General features: G+C 43.2%; 1 protein-coding gene across 3 annotated transcripts in view; it reads left to right on the top strand.

Moving 5' to 3' along the window:
- The window catches only part of ANO4 (anoctamin 4), a 412,900-nt gene that overhangs the window by 238,192 nt on the left and 153,313 nt on the right, over nt 1–21,395 (top strand). For all 3 annotated transcript variants that reach the window (XM_069764298.1, XM_069764297.1, XM_069764299.1), the window contains one exon: nt 18,538–18,738. In XM_069764298.1, coding sequence (XP_069620399.1) covers nt 18,675–18,738 — 64 coding nt within the window. In that variant the 5' untranslated portion in view covers nt 18,538–18,674. The remainder of the gene's footprint in view (nt 1–18,537; nt 18,739–21,395) is intronic.

The raw sequence follows: 21,395 nt of genomic DNA, 5'->3' as shown, positions 1-21,395 counted from the left end.
AAAATGAAAGATGTGATTGGGAAAATGAGAGGCGTGATGGGAAAATAAGAGAAGTGAGGTGCTATAACTAACCACAGATACTTACTATGCCCAGGCAACGCCGGGCTCTTCAGCTAGTCTATAATATAACGCTGGGAGCGTGACTCTGTCCGAAGCCTTTATAGACTGCGCAAGCGCCGGCACAGTCTGGGCCTCACAGAGTGACGCTCCCAGGAGATCGCGGTATGCGTAAACACTGAAAGCACACCGCGATCTCCACCGGAGAGTCAGGGACCGCCAGGAGGGTAAGTATGAGCTATATTCACCTGTCCCCCGTTCCAGCGCTGCGTGCGGCTCCGTCTCCTGGGTCCTCTGCTGTGACGTTCCCAGTTCAGAGGGCGCGATGACGCGCTTAATGCGCGCCAGCCCCGCCCTCTGACTGGACAGTCACAGCTACAGGAGCCGGAAGATGGCGGCGCGCAGCGCTGGAACGGGACAGACAGGTGAGTATATCAAGTGCTGGAGGCCTGAGCTAGCCGTGACTACGGCACCTGACCCCCACAGCGCGCCGGTGTCCCCGCCTGTTCAGGCCCCCAGCACTCGGCGCCCAGCGACGATAGGTGAGTATGGTATTTTTTTTTTTATATATATGGCAGCAGCATACGGGGCATATATAATGGAGCATCTTATGGGGGGCATATAATACAATGGTGGCGCAGGATGGGAGCAGCACATGACAGAACGGGGCCGCAGGATGGCAGCAGCACATGACAGAACGGGCGCAGGATGGCAGCAGCACATGACAGAACGGGCGCAGGATGGCAGCAGCACATGACAGAACGGGCGCAGGATGGCAGCAGCACATGACAAAACGAGCGCAGGATGGCAGCAGCACATGACAGAATGGGTGCAGGATGGGAGCTGCACATGACAGAACGGGGGCGCAGGATGGCAGCAGCACATGACAGAACGGGCGCAGGATGGCAGCAGCACATGACAGAACGGGCGCAGGATGGGAGCAGCACATGACAGAACGGGCGCAGGATGGCAGCAGCACATGACAGAACGGGTGCAGGATGGGAGCAGCACATGAGAGAACGGGGGCGCAGGATGGCAGCAGCACATGACAGAACGGGCGCAGGATGGGAGCAGCACATGACAGAACAGGGGCGCAGGATGGGAGCAGCACATGAAAGAACGGGGGCACAGGATGGGAGAAGCACATGACAGAACGGGGGCACAGGATGGGAGCAGCACATGACAGGATGGGAGCAGCAAATGACAGAATGGAGGCGCAGGATGGGTGCAGAACATGTCAGAATGGAGGCGCAGGATGGGTGCAGCACATGTCACAATGGGGGCGCAGGATGGGAGCAGCACATGACAGAATGGGGGCGCAGGATGGGTGCAACACGTGACAGAATGGGGGCGCAAGATGGGTGCAGAACATGTCAGAATGGAGGCGCAGGATGGGTGCAGAACGTGTGAGAATGGGGGCGCAGGATGGGAGCAGCACATGTCACAATGGGGGCGCAGGATGGAAGCAGCACATGACAGAATGGGGACGCAGGATGGGTGCAACACATGACAGAATGGGGGCGCAAGATGGGTGCAACACATGGTAGGATGGGGGAGCAGGATGGGTGCAGCACATGACAGGATGGGGACGCAGGATGGAGCAGCACATGTCAGAATGGGGGTGCAGGATGGGAGCAGCACATGTCAGAATGGGGGTGCAGGATGGGTGCAGCACATGTCAGGATGGGGACGCAGGATGGAGCAGCTCATGACAGGATGGGGACGCAGGATGGAGCAGCACATACCAGGATGGAGACCATATACCAATATAGATGCTAGCCACCCAGGCGTAGAACGGGTTCAATAGCTAGTCAACATATAAACATCTTGGGCAAAGCTTAATCTTCAGACATTTCAGAGCAAATTCTGAACCCCACAGTTTTCAGATATATTCAATTTTCATATGCATGTACATACAAAACTAACAGATAGACCAAAAGATAATTATTAACTCTTAACATGCGTGTGAATTATTGTGCGTCATGTCAGATCAATACATATAATCCCAGGTTGTATCGCATATATTGGGACTATACAGCCCTAGGCTGTCCACTAGGCTATACCTGCCTAGCAGCGGAGGTTGGCACCCTATTGATACTCCGCTCCACGGTGGCTTGCCCTTACTTGTCATAAATAACACTAGATGCTGAGATACAAACCATTCTAGTCTAAACAGAGTAATCTTATTCTAAAGATATTTCAAGCACACCCCATATTAATGATATAATGAAACTTATGGTTTCATCTACATCTCACACCTTGAGGCATTTCTCCATATGCAGGATCATCAGGAGGCCCAATATACAGGTTATGAGACACAGCTTTAACAAATGCAGGATAAGATTTACCCATTGTGATATGCTCTTTTGTGAATAATATATGGCTATTAAAGATTTCCTAATCATTGCATTCTTGTTTTCTTTACATTTTAGACAAAATCCCAACTTTCGTGAATTGCGGTTGTAAAATAACATTTACGATAATATTGAGGTGGTTGTATATAGTCGGATGAAAACGGATACATTCTCTGATTGGGCGTGTCATATACTGTACATATTGTCTAGGGCTAGAACTCTAGCGCCACCTATAGGAAGTAGCAATCCTAAAAGTCAATACAATGATTGTCATTTCCTTATTGTTCATTATTTCACCCAAATTCTTGTTCAGGTAATAACAAGAGAACTTACATTGATTTCTTACTAATAAAATATATTCTATATGTTCAAGTATTATTAGCTGTAAGAGTTATTGTTGATATTGGGAACAATGGCATACTCTATTTTGCTTTGTAATGAACTTAAGGTATTTAAAAAAAAGTACCAAAATAATCCATCTCTAGGGTACACTTAGGGGCAGAAATTGATGATTTTCCAAACTGCACAGGAAGTCTAGCAGTTTTTTCATTATGCCTGGATGAGGATGTGAAAAAAACAAGTTCATATGGTAATTTCCCAAGGGATCACAGTTTTCTTCTTTTCCAGTACTGGAGTTTCAAGGAACCTTTATGAATATTTGTAATTTTAGATAGATTTTTCTTGTTGCAATGACATGAGCCAATGGGCATGATACATTACTCAGCAAGCGAATAGTCAGTTCTTGAGGATCAAGTGCTAAAAGCAGAAAAATGTAAAAACAAGAAGAAAGCGACCTTAGAAGCATTAACAACGTAGCTGAAATATGTGTTCTGATCGTCGTCAGATTGTGGCAAGGTATAAGGACATATTATACGGCAGCTTTGTTGGCTATTGCTATTTAAAGAGGTTGTCACGACTTTGTAAATGGGTAAAATTACAAAGTGCTTGTGAAAACAAGCAATTTATCAATTTCCCTGATATTATATATCCTCTCACATCTCAAGAAAAGAGGGATTTTTAATTTAACAGCTTACTGCTTGTTGGCTAGGTTACTGACCACCTCTGAATTCTAGCAGCAGTGAGCGGACTTCTAGACACTTTTCAGCTTTTCACTATACAGCTTTCCGGAACGGCTCTTAGGCTATGTGCACACGTCCAGAATTGCCGCAGAAATTTACTCGACAAATGTGCCGCGGGTAAAACGCATGCGGAATTGGCATGCGTTTTCCCGCTAAAAACTAGCGTTTTGCAAGCGTAATTAGCTTGCAGAATGCTAGCGTTTTCCAAGCGATCTGTAGCCTATGCAGCATCAATAGTAAAAAGATGTAATGTTAAAAATAAATTAAAAAATAATAAATCGCGATATTCTCACCTTCTGGCGTCCCTGGCAGTCTTCCCGCTCCTCGCGATGGCCCCGTTCCCAATAATGCCTAGCGGCAATGGAAGGTAAGAATATCACGATTTATTATTTTAATTCTTTTTTTTTAACAATTATATGGTTCCCAGGACCTGGAGGAGAGTCTCCTCTCCTCCACCCTGGGTACCAACCACACATGATCCGCTTACTTCTCACATGGTGGGCATAGCCACATGCGGAAAGTAAGCGGATCATTGCATTCCTATGTGTGCAGAATCCTCGCGATTCTGCACAAGGAATGAACATACTGCATTTTTTTCTGGAAAAAAACGCAACATGTGCACAAAAATTGCGGATTGCATTCTAATAATAGGATGCTTAATGTATGCTTTTTTTGTGGTTTTTTCGCGTTTTTTTCGCTATACAAAATCCTGAACGTGTGCACATAGCCTTAGGCTATAACCCCTTTATTGCCTTTACATACCATAGAGAAGGGATGTCAAAGTTAGATACACAAAGGGCCAAAATTAGAAACTTGCCATGATATTTTTATTAAAAAAGTGTACAATTGAGGACATTTTTCTTATCGTCAAATATAACAATGAAAGTTTTAATAACTAGTATTTTTCCCTTCCAAGAAAGACCAAAGTTTCAAAAACTTTTCAGATCTTTAGCAATAATTTTGGTAATAAGTTTCAGATTAGATGATATGGTTAGATCAAAATTCTTAGAGATAATTATCCCAAGGTAAGTGACCTCTCTCTCCATCCATTCAAAATTAATTGCACTGGCGAGATAGTTGATGGCTTGGTTATCGATAAACAAATATAGACCTTTGGATTTCTGGCAGTTAATTTTAAAATAAGAAATTGTTGAAAAGGATTCAATTAAATCGTTGGTTGATTTCATAGGGTCTGTCAGAGTTAGAAAAATGTCATCTGCAAATAAGCTGATTTTGAATTGTCTCGAATGGGTAGTAAAGCCAGAGATAGAAGGGTTGTTTCTTATTTTGTCAGCTAGAGGTTCAAGCCAGAATAAATAAGAGTGGAGATAGAGGGAAACCCTATCTGGTTCCATTGGATATGAGAAAGGATTCGGATAAGTGATTGTTAATGTAAATTTTTGCACTCGGATTCGAGTATAGCGTGAAAATTGAGGATAGTGGTTTATGGTTAAAGCCGAATTTGATCAGAGTGTCTTTCAAATAGTCCCAGTTGAGCCTATCAAATGCTTTCTCCGCGTCGAGTGTAAGGAAAATTGAGGGGGTGCTGTTATGAAAGGCAATTCAGAATCACAATGGACATGGAGGTCAGAGCACATACAGTGAACTGACAATAACCCAAAATAATAGAACGAGCTCTGAGACGTGGGAACTCTGCAGACCGCAATCCCTAAGCCTATCAAACCACACTAAAGGTAGCCGTGGAGCGCTCCTGACCAGAACCTAGGCGCCTCGTCACAGCCTGAGAAACTAGCTAATCCTGAAGATAGAAAAATAAGCCTACCTTGCCTCAGAGAAATTCCCCAAAGGAAAAGGCAGCCCCCCACATATAATGACTGTGAGTAAGATGAAAACACAAACATAGAGATGAAACAGATTTAGCAAAGTGAGGCCCGACTAGCTGAACAGAACGAGGATAGGGAAGATAACTTTGCGGTCAGCACAAAAACCTATAAAAAACCACGCAGAGGGGACAAAAAGACCCTCCGCACCGACTAACGGTACGGAGGTGGTCCCTCTGCGTCTCAGAGCTTCCAGCAGGCGAGAAAAACCAATAAAGCAAGCTGGACAGAAAAATAGCAACAAAATAACATAAGCAAAACTTAGCTTTGCAGAGCAGCAGGCCACAGGAATGATCCAGGGAAAAAACAAGTCCCACACTGAAACATTGACAGGAAGCATAGATCAAAGCATCAGGTGGAGTTAAGTAGAGAAGAAGCTAACGAGCTCACCAGATCACCTGAGGGAGGAAACTCAGAAGCTGCAGTACCACTTTCCTCCACAAACGGAAGATCCCAGAGAGAATCAGCCGAAGTACCACTTGTGACCACAGGAGTGAACTCTGCCACAGAATTCACAACAGTACCCCCCCCTTGAGGAGGGGTCACCGAACCCTCACCAGAGCCCCCAGGCCGACCAGGATGAGCCACATGAAAGGCACGAACAAGATCGGGAGCATGGACATCAGAGGCAAAAACCGAGGAATTATCCTCCTGAGCATAACCCTTCCATTTAACCAGATACTGGAGTTTCCGTCTTGAAACACGAGAATCCAAAATCTTCTCCACAATATACTCCAATTCCCCCTCCACCAAAACCGGGGCAGGAGGCTCAACAGATGGAACCATAGGTGCCACGTATCTCCGCAACAATGACCTATGGAATACGTTATGTATGGAAAAAGAATCTGGAAGGGTCAGACGAAAAGACACAGGATTAAGAACCTCAGAAATCCTATACGGACCAATAAAACGAGGTTTAAACTTAGGAGAGGAAACCTTCATAGGAATATGACGAGAAGATAACCAAACCAGATCCCCAACTCGAAGTCGGGGACCCACACGGCGTCTGCGATTAGCGAAAAGTTGAGCCTTCTCCTGGGACAAGGTCAAATTGTCCACTACCTGAGTCCAAATCTGCTGCAACCTGTCCACCACAGTATCCACACCAGGACAGTCCGAAGACTCAACCTGTCCAGAAGAGAAACGAGGATGGAACCCAGAATTGCAGAAAAACGGTGAAACCAAGGTAGCCGAGCTGGCCCGATTATTAAGGGCGAACTCAGCCAAAGGCAAAAAGGACACCCAGTCATCCTGATCAGCAGAAACAAAGCACCTCAGATATGTTTCCAAGGTCTGATTGGTTCGCTCGGTCTGGCCATTAGTCTGAGGATGGAAAGCCGAGGAAAAAGACAAGTCAATGCCCATCCTACCGCAAAAGGCTCGCCAAAACCTCGAAACAAACTGGGAACCTCTGTCAGAAACAATATTCTCTGGAACGCCATGCAAACGAACCACATGCTGGAAGAACAATGGCACCAAATCAGAGGAGGAAGGCAATTTAGACAAGGGTACCAGATGGACCATCTTAGAAAAGCGATCACAGACCACCCAAATGACCGACATCTTTTGAGAAACGGGAAGGTCAGAAATAAAATCCATAGAGATATGTGTCCAAGGCCTCTTCGGGACCGGCAAGGGCAAAAGCAACCCACTGGCATGAGAACAGCAGGGCTTAGCCCGAGCACAAATCCCACAGGACTGCACAAAAGCACGCACATCCCGCGACAGAGAGGGCCACCAAAAGGATCTAGCCACTAACTCTCTGGTACCAAAGATTCCAGGATGACCAGCCAACACCGAACAATGAAGTTCAGAGATAACTCTATTCGTCCACCTATCAGGGACAAACAGTTTCTCCGCTGGGCAACGATCAGGTTTATTAGCCTGAAATTTTTGCAGCACCCGCCGCAAATCAGGGGAGATGGCAGACACAATTACTCCTTCCTTGAGGATACCCGCCGGCTCAGATAAACCCGGAGAGTCGGGTACAAAACTCCTAGACAGAGCATCCGCCTTCACATTTTTAGAGCCCGGAAGGTACGAAATCACAAAGTCAAAACGGGCAAAAAACAACGACCAACGAGCTTGTCTAGGATTCAAGCGCTTGGCAGACTCGAGATAAGTCAAGTTCTTATGATCAGTCAATACCACCACGCGATGCTTAGCTCCTTCAAGCCAATGACGCCACTCCTCGAATGCCCACTTCATGACCAGCAACTCTCGGTTGCCCACATCATAATTACGCTCAGCAGGCGAAAACTTCCTGGAAAAGAAAGCGCATGGTTTCATCACTGAGCAACCAGAACCTCTCTGCGACAAAACAGCCCCAGCTCCAATCTCAGAAGCATCAACCTCGACCTGGAACGGAAGAGAAACATCTGGTTGACACAACACAGGGGCAGAAGAAAAACGACGCTTCAACTCTTGAAAAGCTTCCACAGCAGCAGAAGACCAATTGACCACATCAGCACCCTTCTTGGTCAAATCGGTCAATGGTTTAGCAATACTAGAAAAATTGCAGATGAAGCGACGATAAAAATTAGCAAAGCCCAGGAACTTTTGCAGACTTTTCAGAGATGTCGGCTGAGTCCAATCATGGATGGCTTGGACCTTAACAGGATCCATCTCGATAGTAGAAGGGGAAAAGATGAACCCCAAAAATGAAACCTTCTGCACACCAAAGAGACACTTTGATCCCTTCACAAACAAAGAATTAGCACGCAGGACATGAAAAACCGTTCTGACCTGCTTCACATGAGACTCCCAATCATCCGAGAAGATCAAAATGTCATCCAAGTACACAATCAGGAATTTATCCAGGTACTCTCGGAAGATGTCATGCATAAAGGACTGAAACACTGATGGAGCATTGGCAAGTCCGAACGGCATCACGAGATACTCAAAATGACCCTCGGGCGTATTAAATGCAGTTTTCCATTCATCACCTTGCTTAATTCGCACCAGATTATACGCACCACGAAGATCTATCTTTGTGAACCAACTAGCCCCCTTAATCCGAGCAAACAGATCAGATAACAATGGCAAGGGGTACTGAAATTTAACCGTGATCTTATTAAGAAGGCGGTAATCTATACAAGGTCTCAGCGAACCATCCTTCTTGGCTACAAAAAAGAACCCTGCTCCTAATGGCGATGATGACGGGCGAATATGCCCCTTCTCCAGGGATTCCTTCACATAACTGCGCATAGCGGGGTGCTCAGGCACGGACAAATTAAACAATCGACCTTTTGGGAATTTACTACCAGGAATCAAATTGATAGCACAATCACAATCCCTATGCGAAGGTAGGGTATTGGACTTGGGCTCATCAAATACATCCCGGTAATCAGACAAGAACTCTGGGACCTCAGAAGGAGTGGATGACGAAATTGACAGAAATGGAACATCACCATGTACCCCCTGACAACCCCAGCTGGACACCGACATGGATTTCCAATCTAATACTGGATTATGGGCTTGTAGCCATGGCAACCCCAACACGACCACATCATGCAGATTATGCAACACTAGAAAGCGAATAACCTCCTGATGTGCAGGAGCCATGCACATGGTCAGCTGGGTCCAGTATTGAGGCTTATTCTTGGCCAAAGGCGTAGCATCAATTCCTCTCAATGGAATAGGACACTGCAAGGGCTCCAAGAAAAACCCACAACGCTTAGCATATTCCAAGTCCATCAAATTCAGGGCAGCGCCTGAATCCACAAATGCCATGACAGAATATGATGACAAAGAGCAGATCAAGGTAACAGACAGAAGAAATTTTGACTGTACAGTACCAATGGTGGCAGACCTAGCAAACCGCTTAGTGCGCTTAGGACAATCAGAGATAGCATGAGTGGAATCACCACAGTAGAAACACAGACCATTCAGACGTCTATGTTCTTGCCGTTCAACTCTGGTCAAGGTCCTATCACACTGCATAGGCTCAGGTTTAAGCTCAGGTAATACCGCCAAATGGTGCACAGGTTTACGCTCACGCAAGCGTCGACCGATCTGAATGGCCAAAGACATAGACTCATTCAAACCAGCAGGCATAGGAAATCCCACCATGACATCCTTAAGGGCTTCAGAGAGACCCTTTCTGAATATTGCTGCCAGCGCAGATTCATTCCATTGAGTGAGCACTGACCACTTTCTAAATTTCTGACAATATACCTCTATCTCATCCTGAGCCTGACAAAGAGCCAGCAAATTTTTTTCTGCCTGATCCACTGAATTAGGCTCATCGTACAGCAACCCAAGCGCCAGGAAAAACGCATCGATATTACTCAATGCAGGATCTCCTGACGCAAGAGAAAACGCCCAGTCCTGAGGGTCGCCGCGCAAAAAAGAAATGACGATCCTAACCTGTTGAATTGGGTCACCAGAAGAGCGAGGTTTCAAAGCCAGAAATAGTTTACAATTATTTTTGAAACTCAGAAATTTAGTTCTATCTCCAAAAAACAAATCTGGAATAGGAATTCTCGGTTCAAGCAAAGAATTCTGGACCACAAAATCTTGAATATTTTGAACTCTTGCCGTGAGCTGATCCACACATGAAGACAGACCTTTAATGTCCATTGCTACACCTGTGTCCTGAACCACCCAAATGTCTAGGGGAAAAAAAAGACAAAACACAGTGCAAAGAAAAAAAAATGGTCTCAGAACTTCTTTTTTCCCTCTATTGAGAATCATTAGCACTTTTGGCTTCCTGTACTGTTATGAAAGGCAATTCAGAATCACAATGGACATGGAGGTCAGAGCACATACAGTGAACTGACAATAACCCAAAATAATAGAACGAGCTCTGAGACGTGGGAACTCTGCAGACCGCAATCCCTAAGCCTATCAAACCACACTAAAGGTAGCCGTGGAGCGCTCCTGACCAGAACCTAGGCGCCTCGTCACAGCCTGAGAAACTAGCTAATCCTGAAGATAGAAAAATAAGCCTACCTTGCCTCAGAGAAATTCCCCAAAGGAAAAGGCAGCCCCCCACATATAATGACTGTGAGTAAGATGAAAACACAAACATAGAGATGAAACAGATTTAGCAAAGTGAGGCCCGACTAGCTGAACAGAACGAGGATAGGGAAGATAACTTTGCGGTCAGCACAAAAACCTATAAAAAACCACGCAGAGGGGACAAAAAGACCCTCCGCACCGACTAACGGTACTGAGGTGGTCCCTCTGCGTCTCAGAGCTTCCAGCAGGCGAGAAAAACCAATAAAGCAAGCTGGACAGAAAAATAGCAACAAAATAACATAAGCAAAACTTAGCTTTGCAGAGCAGCAGGCCACAGGAATGATCCAGGGAAAAAACAAGTCCCACACTGAAACATTGACAGGAAGCATAGATCAAAGCATCAGGTGGAGTTAAGTAGAGAAGAAGCTAACAAGCTCACCAGATCACCTGAGGGAGGAAACTCAGAAGCTGCAGTACCACTTTCCTCCACAAACGGAAGATCCCAGAGAGAATCAGCCGAAGTACCACTTGTGACCACAGGAGTGAACTCTGCCACAGAATTCACAACAGGGTGCCTGATGATTTAATCATGTTTAAAATATTAAGTAGTCTCCTGGTACTGTCGGGGGCCTGATGTCCTTCTACAAAATCTGGTCATTACAGATAAGGTGGGGAAGAATGTTATTCAGTCTGTCTGCAATAATCTTAGAGTAGATTTTAATATCGCAGTTGATCATTGATATGGGTCTGTAGTTTTGGACCTTATCTAAATCACCTTTTGGCTTGGGTATTAATATTATCGTCGCTTCTAACATTTCCTTAGGGAATGTTCCGAGTATTTCTGCTTGCTTAAAAACCCGAGCCAAACATGAGGATAATAGATTTGAAAAGGTTTTATAAAATTCGTTGGTGTAGCCGTTCGGCCACGAAGATATTTGTGGTTTGAGTTTCTTGGTTGTGTCCTCTATTTCTTTAGCTGAAAATGGCGCCGATCAAATTTCCATTTCTGCTGTGTCAATTTTGGGTAAGTGTAAGTCCTTAAAAAATGCTGTAGTATTCCCAGAATTATAGGGAGAGATTGAAGGCTCATTAGCTAAATTGTAGAGTTTCTAATAAAATTCAGTGAAGGCGTTTGCAAAATCTTTTGGGAGATATTTGTAGTCTTCTGATGGTGACTTAATTTTGTCCATCGGTTTCCTAATTCTATCCTGTTTTAATTTGTTCAACATAAATTTAGTAGGTTTGTTAATAGATGAGTATGTTATGAATTTGGAATAATTAATCAGAGTCGTATTCTAAATGGATTTCTGACCTTAGCTCTTGCCTCAATGTCATTATTTCTGAGTGAATTTTAGAAGAGGGGGATGTAAGGTTGTTTTGTTGGTCCTCTTTATTTTTTATTTGTGATTGTAGTTCCTTAATTATTTCTATGTTCCTTTTTTTATGTCTAGCGGATAATTGGATTAGTTGGCCTCTAATTACTACTTTGTATGCATTCTATAATATGAACGGGTTAATTTCGTCTGATGTATTGTCTCAGAAGTAATTTCATGTTGCTGTTTCTATTTCTTTTTGGCATTCTGGGAGTTTTAAAATTGTCGGGTTACATCTCCAGAGAAAATTGTTTTCCACATGTGGACCTAACAAAATTTCTCCAATAACCGGACAATGATCTGAAAATGTCTTGTCTACAATATTTATATTTTAAAATTTCTTTAGCGTGAAGACATCAGACAAAATTAAGTCGATACGGGAAGAGGTTTTGTGAACTTCTGAGTAGAATGTGTATTCCCTGGAAGCAGTATTAAGGCATCTGAAAATATCAAATAGTTGTTCTAGTGTAGCCAAATGTTTAGAGAAGGTTGGGTATGACAAGTGGAAGAAGTCGAGTCTGGTTGACTATCGGGAACCATATTAAAGTCAGCCAGCAGAATTAAATCTCCCTTTTTATATGTCTGGTTTTTCTTTTGCAATGTATTCAGAAAATGGAGGTGTCTTTTGTTGGGAGTATAGATGTTGACTTAAGGCCCCTTCACATTAAGCGACGCTGCAGCGATACCGACAACGATCCGGGTCGCTGTGTGGTCGCTGGAGAGCTGTCACACAGACCGCTCTCCAGCGACCAACGATGCCGGTAACCAGGGTAAACATCGGGTAACTAAGCGCAGGGCCGCGCTTAGTAACCCGATGTTTACCCTGGTTACCATCCTAAAAGTAAAAAAAACAAACACTACATACTTACCTACCGCTGTCTGTCCCCGGCGCTCTGCTTCTCTGCACTCCTCCTGTACTGGCTGTGAGCACAGCGGCCGGAAAGCAGAGCGGTGACGTCACCGCTCTGCTTTCCGGCTGACCGACGCTCACAGCCAGTACAGGAGGAGTGCAGAGCACAGCGCCGTGGACAGACAGCGGTAGGTAAGTATGTACTGTTTGTTTTTTTTACTTTCAGGATGGTAACCAGGGTAAACATCGGGTTACTAAGCGCGGCCCTGCGCTTAGTTACCCGATGTTTACCCTGGTTACCAGTGAAGACATCGCTGGATCGGTGTCACACACGCCGATCCAGCGATGTCCACGGGAGATCCAGCGACGAAATAAAGTTCTGGACTTTGTTCAGCGACCAACGATGGCACAGCAGGGGCCTGATCGTTGGTCGCTGTCACACATAGCGATTTCCTTAACGATATCGTTGCAACGTCACCAAAAACAACAATATCGTTAACGATATAGTTATGTGTGAAGGTACCTTAAGGTGCAAAGTTTGTTGTTAAGATAATATATTAAAATATGGTACCTGCCCTGAAGATCAGACAGCTCTTCAACAAACTTCAATAAGATGTTATTCTTAATCACTGTGATCAGTCCTGCCTTCCTTCTCGCATTGAGGGAAAAAAAATATTTGAATAATTCTTTTGGTCAAATTTTGGGTGATTTTCTTTAGCAAGTTTCACTTATTGTAGGCATGCTTTTTCAATATCTGGCTGATAAGGATAAGAGAAATAAAAGAGTGAGTTTGTGGCCATGTTCACACAGTGCGTTTTTTACTGCGGAACCGCAGCGTTTTTGCCGCTGCGGTTCCGCAGCTGTTTTCCATGCAGGGTACAGTACAATGTACCCTATGGAAAACAGGAACCACTGTGCACATGATCCTGAATTTCAAAAAAAAAACCGCGCTGAATAGCTGCGGGAAAAAAGAAGTACCATGTCACTTCTTTTTTTGGAGCCGCAGCGGTTCTGCACCCATAGACCTCCATTGTGAGGTCAAACCCGCAGTAAAACCCGCAGATCAAAAATAGATCTGCGGGTTTTATTGCGGTTCGTGGTGCAGAACCGCTGCAGCAGGAAATGCGGGGAAGCGGGCGGAAGTGCGTGGGTGGAGTGTGGCTGCCCCGATCCCACCCCCCCATGCTCCGATGCCCCTCCCCCGTGCTCCGATGTCCCCACCCCGTGCTCCAATGCCCCCCCGTGCTCCGATGCCCCCCCGTGCCCTAATCTCCCTCCCTTATACTTACCCGGCCTCCCGGTGTCCGTCCGGCCGTCTTCTCCCTGGGCGCCGCCATCTTGCAAAATGGCGGGCGCATGCGCAGTGCGCCCGCCGAATCTGCCGGCCGGCAGATTCGCTCCAAAGTGCATTTTGATCACTGAGATATAACCTATCTCAGTGATCAAAATAAAAAAATAGTAAATGACACCCCCCCCTTTGGTAGGGACAATAAAAAAATTAAGAATTTTTTTTTTTTTTCACTAAGGTTAGAATAGGGTTAGGGTTAGGGTTAGGGGTAGGGTTAGGGGTAGGGTTAGGGTTACGGTTAGGGTTAGGGGTAGGGGTAGGGTTAGGGGTAGGGGTAGGGTTAGGGGTAGGGTTAGGGTTAGGGGTAGGGTTAGGGTTAGGGGTAGGGTTAGGGTATTTTCAGCCATTTTAGCCCTAAAAAGCTTCCTAGGAAACACACAGTCTCTGCATAGAAAACTGCATAAAAAAGGATCAAAAAACGCATCAAAAAACGCATCAAAAAACGCATCAAAAAAGGACAAAAAAAGGACCAAAAAAAGGACCTGCGTTTTCTGCCAAGAGCTGCAGTTTTTTAAAAAACAGTCCTGAAAAAAAAAGGATGGAAATCAGGAACGTGTGAACATACCCTGTCAGTCCGGTACACCATGGCAAATCAGATATCGGTCAAGGTATTTATAAAGTTTAGATGAAATGATAAGAACAAAATTGAGAACAATACTTTAGAAAAGGATATAACCAGTTATTAAACCAAACTTCAATTAATTGTTCTTAAATTGTGAGTTTTCCTGAAGGACCCCACTACTATATGAGATCTCTCATAGGTTGAGGAAAAAGTTTGTTGTGTGGATCCCACAGGTTCCCATATTCCGGAAGAGGTTTCCTGATGAAAAGCTTATACAAATTAACCTATTTATACAAGAATGTAAACAAAACATACATAAGATACCGTTTTAACTGTCAATGAATCTTCAAAACAATTAAATGACACAACGCAATAACATGTTATTAATTGGAAAGAGACGAAGTGACTTATATCTTTATGGATTTAGTCCCCTGAGAGAGAGGAAATAAATTCCAGACCTTCCATGGGATTGTTGAGGGGAATAGTATTCCCTCTAAAAAAGACCAAAGGTTTAGTAGGGAATCCCCACCTATAAGGAATATTTTTATCCCTGAGAATCTGGGTGACTCCTTTGAATTCTAGCGTCAATTATCACCTTGGAGAAGTCCGCAAAGGTTTTGATGTGGCTGAAAGGTTCTGGAAATGAACCATTTAATTGGATGTAGTTTTGAATTTTCTCTTTTGTATTGAAGAAATGAAGTCGAAGAATAGTATCCATGGGTTTTCCGATGAGATTTACTTGGGCGTGGTAACCGGTGAATCCTATCTATGTTTAGTTTGAGGTTGGTTAGAGAAGGAATAGCTCTCCTAAACATATTTTTCGCATAGTCCGTTAGTTCTGACTGAGGGACGCTTTCTGAGATGCCCTTGATTTTTAATTGTTACGTCTGTTGCGGTCTTCAATAACAGCTAGTTTGAGTTTTAGACTGTTAATTTCGGCTTGGAGGGCCGAGGATTTTTTAGAAAGAATGACAGTGATGTCCTCTACTTTATCAATTCTTTTTTCCGATGTCTCCATTCTGAGAGTGATGTTCTCAGTGACCGTTTGAAAAGATTTTTGCTGAATCTCAAAAACCAATTTCAAGATTTTCCTGTATGGTTTTGGTGATTATTTGAATAAGATCCTCGTTAGATTTGATTCCTGTCAAAGGAACACTTTCTAGATTGATAGGAGGAATTTGTAAGTCTCTTAGTTGTGTCACTTGAGAGCATTCTTTTTTAGCCCTAGATTTAGTTGAACTGTCATTAGGCGAAGTGTCGCTTGATAAATTATCCAAATCATTTTGTGAGCCTATGTCATCCTTATCTCTGTCATAAATGGTTCTCTTTGCTGAGGTGGAGAGATCCATACCTTTCACGTTTGCGTTATTTGGGGGAGGGGGTGATTTTTCCCCTTATTTGATACTGTGAGAGAAGTATTGTGACCTAGTATTGGAGTATAGAGATTGGGTGGTTTTAGTTATACTTTTTTGGCTGTATTGCTGTAAGATGATTTTGGCAATTGTTTAGGAATAGAGGTAGTCTTTTTGTCCCTTTTTAAAGAGGACCTGGATTTCTCAGGACTGATGAGACTAGGGAAGTCTTCAAGGGATTTTGCCTGTGAAATGGGTGACGAGGGCCTGTTCCTTTGCAGTCTATGTTTACTATTGCTGAAGTCAGACATTTCGTTGAGATAATCAGTAAATATATGGATGGTCAAGGCTAACTGGAAATCTTACATCAGCACGACAAAACAGTTTACAAAGCTCAGTAAATCTCTATTAGAACCTTGTTTTTGACTCAGCTCATTGTGCTGCTGTGCATGCATTAATTGTAACAATGTCTCGGGAACAAATTTGCTGAAAAATGCAAAGAGCTCCAAGAAATAGCTACTAAAGAAAGCCATGGTATGATTTCAGCAAATCACAAAAATCATGTATTAGGTGAACTGGTTACCTTACAATGCTATCATTTTGGTGCTGCCTCCACTGGTGGAACAACACGTTGTAGTATTTAATTATGGTATCCTAACATCATTGACCTTCTCTGAATTCCCTGATGAAACTCAAATTAACAAAATAACGAAATGCATTAATGGAGTGTTCTGAAAATCAAAGGTGATTTCCATATGAAACCTCTATTTAATAATCTAATTCCCTTTTTAATATATCACAATTAAAAATTCCCTACTGTTTCCTCTCTCCTCTAAATGCCTGTCCGTGTTTTTGTTTTTTTTTAGCCACACGTCAGTTTGTGAATGTTCAATCCTAAGTGCTGTTATAGAATAGTGAAAGTGTCTGTGGGTAATTGAAGCTCAGCCACAACACTGTAGGCTACACAAACTTCCCAAACTGTGTTATCCAGTACTATAGTATAACGTATCATTCACTATGGAGATTAAAAGCACCAGCACAAGATCTGTGGGTCATGAGCTTTAAAAAATGGGTTTCAATGTCAAACAGCTATGCCCACCCAAAATCACCAATAGGATAGCCAAATGTCTATGGAAGTGGTATAAAGCACTCCACCACTTGACTTTGCGCTATTGAAAAAGTGACAGTATGAGGCAGTCTAATGGATGAAGGAGGATTTGGTAGATTAATGGAAAATACCATCTCTAGGAATATATAGTACCCCTAAAAATGTTTGTGAAGCACACACAGATAATGTTATGTTACTTTTATTAAGGGTTTAGGGTCGGACCCTTAGTTTCAGCTAAGGATAATGTTATAAAGGGTTTTTACACAACTAGCACTTCTACTCTGGTTGTAATAGTTTGGAGAAGGACCTTTTCTGTTTCAGCATGACTGTTCCTCAATGTACAAAGTAAGGTCCATAAAGGCATGGTGGGGTGAGTTATGAGTGGAGGAACTCGAGTGACTGCACAGAGCCCAAACCTCAACTCCATTGAAAAACTTTGGAATGAATTGAAAAACCAACTAGGAGTCAGATCTTCTTATCCACCATTGGTGCCTGCCCCACACATGCTCCTGAATTGGCACACTTCAAAATCTTGTGGAAAGCCCTCCTAGATGTGTGGAGTCTGTTATACAGTGCCATCAAAAAGTAATCATACCCTGTGAACTTTTCCACATTTTTTTACATTATACACACAAATGTAAATGTATTTTATTGGGATTTTATGCAATATACCAACACAAAGTAGCAAGTATTTATGAAGTGTAAAGGAAATGATACATGTTTTCTAAATATTTTAAAAATATAAACCTGAAAATTGTGCCGTGCATTTGTATTGAATCTCGGATTCGTACTGATCAGCAGGACAGGGCACTTTTATCTCATTTAGAATGGAACGGCAGTGTACATACACAACTGGTCTATTTATCCCTTATGTGCTTGTTTTTTTTTTCCAGCAGCCGCATTGAGAATGAATGGAGCAGCAATAAGGCATGCGCTCTACCGCTCCATTCGAATGCGAAAAATGTACCTCGCTGGTGAAAAAAATTGTCAATTCTGCCAATCAGTAAAGGCTGCAGTGGTCAGAGAGGAACTGATCAATGCGTTATCATCTATCCTGTGGATAGTAAATAACCTGTTTTCTTCGGACAAACCCATTCATTTTAAAATGGATGCTCAGCCAGCTCTATAGGTGTAATAGACAGGTGTTCACATTATTTTAGCTATGTGATAGTTTGGTATACAGTACATTTTCGTAAAGTGTAACTATTTTTTTAGTAGAAAACTTCAAGTATTTCCTGTTTCCTAATGTAATTTCATGTCACATAATTTTCTGACTGTAGTGAAAAAATAAAATATATGTGTAAAGCCAGTTTGACATCAACGTCAGAAGCTCAATCAACAATTATTGAAGCTTCTATCAACAATACTGGGGGAATTGACAATTGAAAACTGTTGCATGCAACACTACTGTTGCATGATGAAAACCGTTATGACTAATGATAGATCCTATTGACCGTGAACAATTGTCATCCATTGTGTTACTAAGCCCAACTGTATGTACATATGTGAACATAGCGTAACTCCCAAATAATGAGAATCAGCTGATTAAAATATATAGGAAAACATGAATCTAACAAACATGATCAAACAAAATGGAATAAGTACATTGCCATGTACAGGACTCCTGTATAATATATATTTTTCTTTTCAGGAATAAGTATATCTATTCATGGGTCTAAAAATCAACTGCAGATTCATCAAAGGAAAAGTGTGGCAAATAATTCTGTGCCGAACGATCACATAGTGGTTAGACATTCCTCTCTGCCTCCCGTCAGAAGGGCAATAAGGATGGAGGCTTCATCTTCTGGCAAGTGTGCGATCGCAAATGGAAACACAGAGATTCATTATCCAGGTAAACATTCTTCTTTTTCTAAACCGTGAAAATGTGATGACTGCTGATTAGTGATGAGCGAGTGTACTCGTTGCTTGGGTTTTCCTGAGCACGCTCCGGTGACCTCCGAGTATTTGTTATTGCTCTGAGATATAGTTTTCATCGCCTCAGTTGCATGATTTACAGCTTCCAGATACGCTGAAGGAATGCCTGTTTGTTAGGGAATTCCCACATGTATTCAGCGTATCTGGAAGCTGTAAAACATGCAACTGATGAAAACTGTATCTCCGAGCAATAACAAATACTCGGAGGTCACCGGAGCGTGCTCGGCAAAACCCAAGCAACGAGTACACTCACTCATCACTACTACTGATTGGTAAATTTGATGTAAAAATTCCTTTTTGATTGGAAAGCCATTGGATAAATGTGGCACAGGACCTGTTTCTTACAGAAGTGTGCAAAGGACCTGAAGACATTATTTCCTTGTAGAGAAGGTGGTACCTCATGAGTTTAGGAAAGAGTTATATACAGCTCATATACAGTGGGGCAAAAAAGTATTTAGTCAGTCAGCAATAGTGCAAGTTCCACCACTTAAAAAGATCAGAGGCGTCTGTAATTTACATCATAGGTAGACCTCAACTATGGGAGACAAACTGAGAAAAAAAAATCCAGAAAATCACATTGTCTGTTTTTTTAACATTTTATTTGCATATTATGGTGGAAAATAAGTATTTGGTCAGAAACAAACAATCAAGATTTCTGGCTCTCACAGACCTGTAACTTCTTCTTTAAGAGTCTCCTCTTTCCTCCACTCATTACCTGTAGTAATGGCACCTGTTTAAACTTGTTATCAGTATAAAAAGACACCTGTGCACACCCTCAAACAGTCTGACTCCAAACTCCACTATGGTGAAGACCAAAGAGCTGTCAAAGGACACCAGAAACAAAATTGTAGCCCTGCACCAGGCTGGGAAGACTGAATCTGCAATAGCCAACCAGCTTGGAGTGAAGAAATCAACAGTGGGAGCAATAATTAGAAAATGGAAGACATACAAGACCACTGATAATCTCCCTCGATCTGGGGGGCTCCACGCAAAATCCCACCCCGTGGGGTCAGAATGATCACAAGAACGGTGAGCAAAAATCCCAGAACCACGCGGGGGGACCTAGTGAATGAACTGCAGAGAGCTGGGACCAATGTAACAAGGCCTACCATAAGTAACACACTATGCCACCATGGACTCAGATCCTGCAGTGCCAGACGTGTCCCATTGCTTAAGCCAGTACATGTCCGGGCCCGTCTGAAGTTTGCTAGAGAGCATTTGGATGATCCAGAGGAGTTTTGGGAGAATGTCCTATGGTCTGATGAAACCAAACTGGAACTGTTTGGTAGAAACACAACTTGTCGTGTTTGGAGGAAAAAGAATACTGAGTTGCATCCATCAAACACCATACCTACTGTAAAGCATGGTGGTGGAAACATCATGCTTTGGGGCTGTTTCTCTGCAAAGGGGCCAGGACGACTGATCCGGGTACATGAAAGAATGAATGGGGCCATGTATCGTGAGATTTTGAGTGCAAACCTCCTTCCATCAGCAAGGGCATTGAAGATGAAACGTGGCTGGGTCTTTCAACATGACAATGATCCAAAGCACACCGCCAGGGCAACGAAGGAGTGGCTTCGTAAGTAGCATTTCAAGGTCCTGGAGTGGCCTAGCCAGTCTCCAGATCTCAACCCTATAGAAAACCTATGGAGGGAGTTGAAAGTCCATGTTGCCAAGCGAAAAGCCAAAAACATCACTGCTCTAGAGGAGATCTGCATGGAGGAATGGGCCAACATACCAACAACAGTGTGTGGCAACCTTGTGAAGACTTACAGAAAACGTTTGACCTCTGTCATTGCCAACAAAGGATATATTACAAAGTATTGAGATGAAATTTTGTTTCTGACCAAATACTTATTTTCCACCATAACATGCAAATAAAATGTTAAAAAAACAGACAATGTGATTTTCTGGATTTTTTTTTCTCAGTTTGTCTCCCATAGTTGAGGTCTACCTATAGCGACGGGGTCTGTTCCGCAGGACTGGCGCATAGCAAATGTGGTGCCAATATTCAAAAAGGGCTCTAAAAGTGAACCTGGAAATTATAGGCCAGTAAGTCTAACCTCTATTGTTGGTAAAATATTTGAAGGGTTTCTGAGGGATGTTATTCTGGATTATCTCAATGAGAATAACTGTTTAACTCCATATCAGCATGGGTTTATGAGAAATCGCTCCTGTCAAACCAATCTAATCAGTTTTTATGAAGAGGTAAGCTATAGGCTGGACCACGGTGAGTCATTGGACGTGGTATATCTCGATTTTTCCAAAGCGTTTGATACCGTGCCGCACAAGAGGTTGGTACACAAAATGAGAATGCTTGGTCTGGGGGAAAATGTGTGTAAATGGGTTAGTAACTGGCTTAGTGATAGAAAGCAGAGGGTGGTTATAAATGGTATAGTCTCTAACTGGGTCGCTGTGACCAGTGGGGTACCGCAGGGGTCAGTATTGGGACCTGTTCTCTTCAACATATTCATTAATGATCTGGTAGAAGGTTTACACAGTAAAATATCGATATTTGCAGATGATACAAAACTATGTAAAGCAGTTAATACAAGAGAAGATAGTATTCTGCTA

This window comes from Ranitomeya imitator, chromosome 4, assembly GCF_032444005.1.
Source record: "Ranitomeya imitator isolate aRanImi1 chromosome 4, aRanImi1.pri, whole genome shotgun sequence".
Lineage (NCBI taxonomy): Eukaryota > Metazoa > Chordata > Amphibia > Anura > Dendrobatidae > Ranitomeya > Ranitomeya imitator.
This window is presented reverse-complemented; position numbering and strand designations above follow the sequence as displayed.